The sequence below is a fragment of the Geotrypetes seraphini genome, chromosome 4, assembly GCF_902459505.1.
Source record: "Geotrypetes seraphini chromosome 4, aGeoSer1.1, whole genome shotgun sequence".
NCBI classification, from domain to species: domain Eukaryota; kingdom Metazoa; phylum Chordata; class Amphibia; order Gymnophiona; family Dermophiidae; genus Geotrypetes; species Geotrypetes seraphini.
Genome location: NC_047087.1, coordinates 124,758,509 through 124,769,158, shown reverse-complemented (window position 1 = coordinate 124,769,158; position 10,650 = coordinate 124,758,509). Strand labels below are relative to the sequence as shown.

General features: G+C 40.2%; 1 protein-coding gene across 2 annotated transcripts in view; it reads right to left on the bottom strand.

Annotated features, from left to right (window-relative positions):
- Window positions 1–613: 613 nt before the first annotated feature.
- SFT2D2 (SFT2 domain containing 2) overlaps window positions 614–10,650 on the bottom strand; it is a 51,546-nt gene continuing 41,509 nt past the window's right edge. For both annotated transcript variants that reach the window (XM_033942410.1, XM_033942409.1), the window contains one exon: window positions 614–7,413. In XM_033942410.1, the coding sequence (XP_033798301.1) occupies window positions 7,374–7,413 (40 nt within the window). In that variant the 3' untranslated portion in view covers window positions 614–7,373. The remainder of the gene's footprint in view (window positions 7,414–10,650) is intronic.

The window sequence follows — 10,650 nt, the reverse complement described above, 5'->3', positions numbered from 1 at the left end:
TTAACAATTCTATTCTATCTACTTTAATTTCACATACATAGCTTAAAGAACTTTAATAACGTTCAAATTTACTTCCCCCCCCTTTTACAAAACTGCGCTAGCGTTTTTTAGTCCAGATCGTGGTGGTAGCAGCTCCGATGATCATAGGAATTCTATGACCATTGGAGCTATTACCTCCATGACCAGTGATAAAAAAATAATAGCGCAGTTTTGTAAAAGGTAAGGGGGGAGGTAATTGTTGTTGGTTTTGCAATTTTATAATTCCAGCTATAATGTGCCATGAAAAACATTTGTTGTTTAGTGTGCCAGAGCTAAAAATGTTTGAGACACCCCGCTCTAAGGGATTTTTCCATGTTTGATTATAAGCATCAAAGGTTGTGCTTTATAGGGTTTATCATCCCCTCATTGCGCTTTTCTTTAGCAGGAATGTTTTGTTCATTAATTTTAAGAATACCTGCAGCATTCTTCTCCCTATCCTCAACTTATTTGATTTTTTTTAAGGCACTGGTTACTGGAGATCTCTCTCCTCCTGAAGAATCCAGTTCAGAAAACAAATAGAATCTATAGAATCACCAATTCACCAATTGCCCTATAAGTTCTATTTAGAATCTCAGGGTTTGTTTTTTTTTTTTTTTTACTAAAGCCACAGCAAAAGTGGCCTTAGTGTGCCGCTTACACATGTCTTTTCCAACAAACTAAGGCCATTTGTGCCACAGCCGGAAAATGTCCAAGTGTTTCATTTTCTCAATTAGAGGTCTCCCTCCATATTTGTGGGTTCAGCACTAGCGACTTCATTTACTTGCAAGTACATGCTGCATTTTAGAATGCCGCTCCAAACAAAGCAGCCTCTCACGTGATTTCATCTCGCCTGAGACAGAGCTGACTCCATCCCCTAGTGACATCATCCCGGGATGCCAAAAGAAAAGTCCAGCACCAGAGAAGTATGCGATTTGTTGCAGCATGGTCGGGCAAAGATCAGTATCAGTGACTGCATTTTGCTGCAGCTACACCAGAGGGGGAAAAACTGCCCTGGATCAGCTTGTTGGGAATTCTCAGAGCATGCCGGGCAATTGTGTGTATTTTTTTTTTTGTATGGCTACTTTGCAAACTCTTTTACAAAATTTAACTTCACCGTATCTGGTATTGCCTCTTCTTCAGGAACAGGTCTCCTTCCATATTCGCAGTATGGCTACAAAGTGTAAGGCTCCTAGTGCTAACGAAAGTGCTCCCAAGAGGGAAAAAAAGTGAAGACCTTACCAGAAAGGTTAAATTATTGGACCTGCTTTATAGAGTGAAGTCAGTCTCTGCAGTTGCTCGGTATTATGGCATTAATGAATCTACCGTTAAGTACACAAAGAAGGAAAAGTCAATCCATAAAGCCGTTGCTGCAGCTACATCAGCAGGTGCAAAGACATTACGTGTTGTAAGAGTTAGCAATCTCTCTCATAAGAAACTGAAACATTTATGTGGGTGCAGGATTGCTATAAGAGAATTCCTGTAGACTCTGTGTTGATAAGAGGAAAGGCAAAGTCTTTGTATGAACTTGAAAAAAAGGGGAAGGGAAACTGTCGTAATCTATAGACTTTCAGGCTAGTAAAGGGTTGTTTGATAAATTCCGGCACAGGTATAGCCTACATAATGTGAAAGTGACAGGAGAGCAGCAGCATCTGCCAAGCAAGAGGCAGCTAGAGAGTTCCCTGCCACCTTTAAGGAAATTATTGAAGAGAAGGGATATGAACCTGAGCAAACATTCAATGACGATGAAACCACTCTATTTTGGAAGAGAATGCCACTGAGGACTTTTCATTAGCAGAGAGGATAAGCGAGCACCAGAATTCAAAGGCTGCAAGGGGTAGACTAACCATGCTGCTTTGTGCAAATGCAGTAGGCCATATGATAAAGCCTACACTGATTTATAAAGCCACTAACACCCAATCCTAGGGAATGCATAACAAGAAGGCTTGGACAAGAATGTTGTTCCTTGAGTGGTTTCATCAGTGTTTTGTGCCTAAGTAAGAAAATACATTGCCAGTAAGGGAAAGGAATACAAGATTCTGTTGGTATTGGACAATGCCCCCGGACACTCAGAACCACTTGAGTTCTATACCGAGGGTATTGAGGTTGTCTACATGCCCCCCAATGCAACATCTCTCATCCAGCTGCTTGATCAGGAGGTAATAAGGCCATTCAAGACCCTACATGGAGAGGATTGTCCATACAATGGAAGAAAACTCCAACGTAGAGATCATCATGAAAATGTAGAAGGGCTTTACTATCGCTGATGCCATCAATATTACTGAAAGAGCAATGAAAGCTGTCAAGCCAGAGATAGTGAACTTGTGCTGTAAGAATCTTTGGCCTGAATGTGTAAAGGAGTTCACTGGCATTACCACAGAGCCAGTCAAAAGAAATTAAGAAAGACATCATGGACTTGGCAAAAAAGGTGGGTGGGGAAGGATTCAAGATACAGATCTGGGGAATATTCAAGACTTTAATAGACACAAGAGCTGACAAATTAACTGAGGATGAACTAATTGACCTGACTATTCAAGATGAAGAAGAGGATGGAGAAGAAGAAGAAGTGCCAGAAGACAAGTTTACATTGAACAAGATTTCAGAGGATTTGCATAGGTTCAATGCTATCATGGACTATTTTTATGACATTGACCCATCCATGGTATGCGCCTCGACGGTGAAGGAGTTAGCAGAAGTAGCAAGAAATGAAGAAGCAGAAGAGCCAGACTGAAATCACAAAGAAGATACTGGGAGTCCCTGCCTCCCCATCCATATCAGCCACCCATGAGGAAGCACCCACTTCATCTCCTCCTCTACCACATAAAGAACATGTACAGGATGATGAGAATGAAGACACCGATGATTCACTTCTGCTGCTTGAGGAGGCACCTGGTACTCACTTATTCTCTTCATCTTCCTCCTCCTGCATCACATGCGGAACATGTACAGGACGAGGAGGATGAAGACACCGCCTAAATAAGTGATTGGTACATGTTACATGATTTAATGGGATTACAATATATGCTTGCACATGGTCAGTTTTATAATACAGTAAAGTGTACAGTACAACTTATTTTAAATCAATCTATGCTTGCGAATATGGAGGGAATGTACATTATTTGTGAATTTATGGTATTTTCAAGGGCTATACCCAAAATCCTACAAATATGAAAGGAAAAAGTTATTTGCGATTTTTTGAGTATTTGCAAGGGGGCTGCACCCCTAATCCCCACGAATATGAAGGGAAACGTGTAACGGCCCCATTCTAATTTTGCCACTGGCATGTAGCCATTATAAAAAAGTTGCCACATGAGCCCCTACTGACACCTATTTTTACAACCCTCCCCCCCAAAAAATACCCCAAAAACCGAGTCTGTGACATATGTTGGTATGTGGTGATTCCAGAGATTAGGGGGGGAGGGATTTCTTCTGGGCATTACATTTTTGGCATCTGGCACCAAATAGAACATTTGAAATAAATAAAAAGGACAGGGAAGAGATTGTACATTTATGGCACAAAAACTGAAGCAAGTAGGATATGGCTTGGCTAGAAAAGAGAGAGCTGCAGGATGGAGGTGCCAGTTCTATAAGAAAAAGGAGATGACAAACTAGATTGGGGGGGGGGGAGGGAGGTGGAGAGAAAGGGAAAACAATTCTTGAACCGTTTCTACTTATAGTTGTTTTGTTCGGATTTTTTTTTTTTAAAGAAATAAAAGCATACATGTAGGTATTACTTACACACTATGAGCTTCTTTTAATAAGCCATGGTAAGAGGTGGCTTGCACTTACCACAGCTTAAAAGGGCTTACTGTGGGAAGCACCGAGGTATCCTGTGGTAGAAGTCCAATGTGCTCATACAAACCATGAACTAAAAAAAGTTTCTCGGAGGAAGTATATCTGGGGGTGGAAAGTGGGCATGACAGTATAAACGAGTTGCACAGCCGCATTACTGCGTGTCAATCAGCACAAGAGCCCTTACTGCTACCTAAGTTTTGGTAACAGTTGTGCATGAATGGCAACATTAGTGTTTGGCCATTAATTTGGAAAATGGGGGGAAAAAGTGTAATTTTTTGTCTGCTAGAACAAGCTTAACGCATGGGGAAACCCTGCATAAGAGCATGTCAAGGCCACTTTTTACCGTAGCTTACTGAAAGGATCCTTATGAAAGATATGAACATATGTACAGGACAGTGCTTAGGCATAATTTTTTGCATTTTACATGTTTTATGCGTGCACATATATGCATTTTCTAAAATGTTTATGTACATAATCAGAGCATAAATGTTAGCACCTACATTACAAACCAACAAAACAGCATAAAACAGCCTCGAGAATAGGGAGAAAGATGACTTTAATGTATGTGATCCGACACGGTCCATGTTTCAGCAGGAAGCCCCGATTTAAAATATTCTTGGGGAACCCCAGACCAGATCCTAAAGTACCCAAAGTCCGCCCAAAAAAACACTCTAGTTGCCCCCTGTCAGTGTGACAGTCAGCCCATTACTATTATTGAGGCTGTTTGTACTGTTTTGTTGGTTTCTTTGCACTTTTATGATCCCTTTTCTTGTTTGACTGAGCACCTGCTTTACAGAATTTCTCCCTCTTGTCAGTGCTCTATGAATGATCATTTTCATCCATACTGAATTCAAAAAGGGGACTCAGATATTTGCTTCAGTGCCCTAATCAAAAATTATTTCTAATGGAATTACAAACATGTCTTCCTCTCCATAGTGATCAGCAGTATTTTGACATGGCACTGTACTACAAAATTGGATAAGAGGAACTACTGATCTTCACCGTAAACAGAGCTCAGTTTAAGTTTTGAGCCTTTTTCTTACTAAATACCATGTCTGAAACATTTAATTTATCCTTGACTTGTACACTAGACAGTTCACTATTTCCTAGCAACTACCCATTAAATATAGAGGCAAATTATCCCTGCCCTTGAAAGAAGTCACTGGGGTAAAACAGAAATCTTCTGGATGACAGTCGGGCTTCCTAACCATGGCTGCTCCCTCCCCAGCTCAGACTCCATTTTTATGCACTCAGTACTGCTCAGGGCAAAAAGCTGGATGTTAAAAGTAAAATATATCATTTTACCACATCTAAGTTAGTCTCTAAAGCAGTAATGTGTTTAAATAAAAGTACCTATCATCTAAACTTGGCAGGCAACAGATGGAAGCCACAGAGCAGCAGCATAATGGCCTCCTCATGACCCTGTGGCTTTATCACAGGCATACCACAAGCATTTATAAAATGCAGAGGCCTTTATGCAGACCCTGATTTCCAGGGGAAAAAATGTAGATTTACTGTACATATAGTCAAGTGCCAAGTTATTCAGCTTTGCTTCTGTAGGCAGCACATTGCTACTCCATCTAGTGTACAAGTTAAGGATAAATTAAATGTTATTTTGGCATATGAAGCAGAAGAAGGCAGTGTAGAATGCTCCCTACCTTAGTGCCTTCCATTTATATTACTATAACAGATATCAATAACATACAGGATGCTCACTGGCAAATTAAGGAAGCTGCAAGTGACATTTATAAATGCAAGAACAGCAAAACTGAGGAAACGCTTCAAATGGTGCTTCCCAACCTACTTTCAGAGATCTTTAAACCTGTCGTGTGATCTCACAACCATTCAGGTTTACAAAATGTCCATAAATTAAATTAGCAAGTGATAATCTGACTGACTGTTGGATCACAACACATTTGAAATATTATATTGCAGGATGGCAAATACCAGTCATTAAGTACTGTAAAGAGGTACATTTTTTCAGGATTTACATAATAAATATTGGACTATTATCAAAACAGACATTTTGGTTATGACAACCTGTGAGCCAGTCAGGCTTTAACAAATTCCATAACAATTAGGTTTAGGAATCTAAGATTTTTATCCCCGTTCAAGATAATAAGCACAAGATTTCAGCACTATACTGGCTCTTTGTTCATTAGGTACATTCTGCCAGACTTAATTCCTAATTGGAGCTGTGTGGAATTATCAAACTATACAAGAAACATCTGACCTCCACCATTTCAGTCCCAATTCTCATGATTTATTCTCAGCTATACAAAATCCAGCAGAGGGCACCAAAGCCTCAGGATCCAGACAATAATTGAGGAGATACATACTTAATCGCAGTAAGGTTAGAAAACGTCCCATCAGTCAAAAACTCAGGCCTAAAAGAAAGAACTGAATTCCAGAGAACTTTCTGATATCTATTTTAGCCTTACTGTACAGCATTATGGGATACTGTTCAATTCAAGATCTCCTTTTCTTTAGGAAGCAGCCCTTAGAGCCCCTAGAGCAGGGGTGTCCAACCTGCGGCCTGAGGGTCGCATGCGGCCCAGTGAAGTATTTTGTGAGGTCCTGGTCGATGCAGTGTTTTACTCTGCTGCCCCTGGGTGTTTACTGTCTTGCCGGCTCCCTCCTCTGTCTTGCTGCAGCGTTTGCGGAGCCCCAGAAACATTTTTTTTCAGCCAAAAGGTTGAACACCCCTGCCCTAGAGCAAGGGACGAATTCATAGTCATCATGGTAAATAATTCAAGGCTAGATTCAGAGCTCCTGAAGTAGGTTTTCTTAAAAGGAGCCCTGGTACATGGCCTTGCATTAAGGACTGTCTCTGCAATGACTAGTTCAAATCAGTCTGAGTGGAATAAAGGAAAATGTCCCATGTAGGTGTGAATAAATGCTCCTGGAATAAGGGTCTAGCCTTGATTTTAACTGGAAAAGGAAGTCCAAATAAGAGTGATTTAATGGTATCTGCAAAATTACCACAGAATGTGGCCAACAATCAAGCCTTAACAGCTGAAATTTTTCACCATCAGAATGGACAAACTGTTGTCTGGCTGCGATCATCATTATTGTGTTGTAAGGATTTCCATCATCATGAACATACGTGGTTTCTTGTCAGGGGGTGATGGCAGTTGGGTCTTGTGTCAGTTATTTCAAAAGTCCTAAGACTAAACCTGGATAAAAGAGGTGAGGGAGCAGCAAAGTAGCTAAATTACATTTTGACTTAACATATCCTGTGTGTTGTCCTTCAGTATCACATGTGTCCATTATACAAAGTGCATCAGTAGAGAAGTCCATGTGCTTTCCTTTATATAAGATGGATTACTGGATCTGGGCATATTAGTCCAATTGTGGGACGAATCAGAAGAGATTTTTTTGATATGCACAGAAAGGCAGTGGTCTAGCCCTAGAGAGAGGTCTCAGTGTATATGAAGTCAGCATAAGCAAACTGGTACACTCACCAAAGACACAAACGGCAAGAATTTACATTCATTAACTAGACAGCATCCTAGCACAGTTTGGTCAAAGATCACAAGATTCTGGATCCTTCTAGACAACTTTCAGGACAAACAAGCAGAAAAACACTTCTTCACCGCATCTCTGTTGGAAGATAAAAACATATTTAGTTAAAACACTGTACAAACACACATACCTTGAGTATTCAAGCAACTCCTTGACTGTCTGTTATTTGCAGGTGGCTTAATAAGGGTGACACTATTAAACCCTAAAAATGTCTGTGCTTATGACAGCAGTCACTAGTTTAGACTACTGGCTTCTGTCTTAGGAATAAAGCTGGTCCCTGCACTGCCTGACACTTGTACATCATATCTTATCATATAAAGTCAGATTAAGGGAAATCTTAGCCAATGAACAAAAAGTGAGGCCTACCAACTCATCTCAGGATGCAGATGAAGAAAGATGTAGTTGGTTGTACCTCAGGGATAAACTCCCACAATATTTGTGTTATCAACTGAGGAGGAAGAGAATGTCAACCCATAGTGGTTCAGGTTCATATTCTCTTCCCTGTCACAAAAGAATAGGAGACTTTAGCCCAGGTGGACCAAGCATAAAGAAAGGCAAAACACAGCAAAAAAAACATTCAGAGTAGAAGATATTTTAACAAACAGCATCCAGCATTTGCTCCAATTGTCATCTTAGGGATCAAGAAAGAATAATCTTGTAGAATATAACTAGATTTGAAATATAAAATTCATTGCCACAAACACATACTTATCCAGTGGGAGTCTCAAACAAATAAGAAAATCACAAAGGGATGTGAAACACAAAGGAATCGGAGGAAAGTGCAACCCCCCCCCCCCCCCCCCACTAAACCCAACAGCAATTCACCAGCTAATGCTGCTGCTAAATCTGAGAAGAGAATTAATTTTTCTACTCAAATCTTGCTGAGTAGCTTCATGAGGCGACTGTTGTATAAAATCTATACCAAATCTCGATAAGGTAATAAATACTAAAAGTAAGGTAAGAAAAGGAAGGAACACATTTTGGTTGCATATAACACAGCATAAAAACTTGACCACAGTAGCTTATACTCGTACACTAGGGCTAGATATGGTGGTAGCTATTGTGCAGATACCACAGATGAAAATAACACCCCATGCTGCAGATAGAGGACATAGTGAATTTGTTCACGAATCCAATGCAGAAGGAAATAAAACCAGAGAAGTTAGAGAATGGAAAAAAAAAAAAGCTTAGAATATAAACTATAATTAAGTTGACTCCTGCAGACAAAGAGGAGATAATAAACTGGCTTCTATGGTACAAATTCTATAATTAAAATTAAGGCGGGTATACCAAGAAAATCTGCCAACAATAGGAGGAAAGAGGAATACTGCTTTAGGGAAAAGCATAAAAAAGCAACCAAAGCAAATTTTTAAAATCCATAATATGAAAGATTACAAGTAAAGTAGTACATGACTGATGATAAATTAAAAATAACTGAGGGATTTTCTAGAAAAAGAAGAATGAGGCGAGAGCACCAGATGAAAGAAGAGCCTCAAAGAACAACTGAAGAAAAGCTGGTTCAGAGAGAGAAGAAAGAGCAGCAGGAGGTGAAGGGGTATCTAGGGAAAAGAAAAGCATATGAAGAACGGCTGATATATATATAGAGAAAGAAGGAATCTGGAAAGCAACATAAGAGCAAAAGGTTGAAACTAAGAGAAAAGAAAAGGCCGAGGTAGAGATGGAAGAGGGAGACCCAGAAACACAAGCGAGCAAGAAAAATAAAAGATGGGCTAACAAGTCAACTAAAGAGGAAAAAGAAAACCTGCAGAAATTGCTGAGCTCCTTGCTTATTTGGAAATAGATGAATATGCTGAGTTCTAAGAGAGCGAATGATTAGCCAAACTGAATTTAAACATCTAGACCAGGGGTGTCAAAGTCCCTCCTCGAGGGCTGCAATCCAGTTGGGTTTTCAGGATTTCCCTAATGAATATACATGAGATCTATTTGCATGCACTGCTTTCATTGTACGCTAATAGATCTCATGCATATTCATTGGGGGAAATCCTGAAAACCCGACTGGATTGCGGCCCTCAAGGAGGGCCTTTGTCACCCCTGATCTAGAGGAATGTTTATAAGTAAGATGAATATACGGCTATGGCTTTAAAGACTAAAAGGATTCTACCAACAAGGATGGAAGGCCATAGGAAAAGAAAAAAAACTTCCTACTTGGGGAAAAAAATGTATTGAAGGAAAAATAAAATCATTGTAGGTAAATGTATCCCTGATTGATATCGATCCCTTTTAGAGATACCCATCTAAGATAATGAGAATGATCCAAAACAAAACTGAAACATGCTGCCTTAATGAAGTAGGTAAAGCACAAAAAAAACCCACAGAAAACAAAAATGAGAATAGCATCAGCACAATAAAAAAACATGGTCACTTAAAGCTGAAACATTATATAAGCAAACTGTAGAGCATAACCAAGAAACAGAATGGCTACCCAGAATATGAGAGAAATTGGAAAAGACAAATCTAAAAAAAAGCTATGGCATGGTCTCAAGTAACAGGAGTTGGAAAGTGAGTTATAAAGAGCCAGGGCCCAGATGGAGTGACCAATGATCGACTCAAAACAATCACAGTAGAATCCCAATTATCCGGGACTCAAGCAACCAACACTCTCACCCAACCGGCAAAAAAAAATCACCAGAAAAAAAAAATATCATCCTTCCTGTCTCAAAACGCCCCCTGTGTTCCTCCCGTCAGCCCCCAAAGCAGCATTGGCAGCAGTCCTGACTTGCCAACCCTCCTTTCTCCCTCCAGCCTGGAAGCAGCAGCAGTAGCAGTCCTGACCGCCAACCCCTCCCCCAAAGCAGCAGCGGTCCTGACCCGCCAACCCCCTCCCTCCCTTTCCTGAAGCAACAGCTATAGCTGATTAGCAGAGGCAGCACTGTAAACAGGTTGTTCATGGCCAGCCCCGGTAGGTCCTTTCCTCTGTCAAGTCACTTTCGACACAGCAACTTCTGTATTCTTGCACAGCTTTGGAATTCTAGACTGGCTTCTTAAAGATCTTGAAAAACTGGATGTATGAACAAGAAACTCCTCCATATCCATTAAGTAATATCCAAGAATCAAAAATAAGCCAAGACACTATTTCTTGAGCTAAAAAGAGAGGAATGGACCTCAAAGACAGATTATAACTCTGGAACTACTATCTTGGATCTCCAGGCCAACTTAGCAGCTTCGACAGGTCCAACTATGCCGAAAACAATGATGAATTAAACTAAAGGATAAAGGGGATGGGACTTGATACCAAAAAACAACAAACAGACTGCAGACAATGTACAAGATGCAGGCGTTGTTTATTAGTAAATG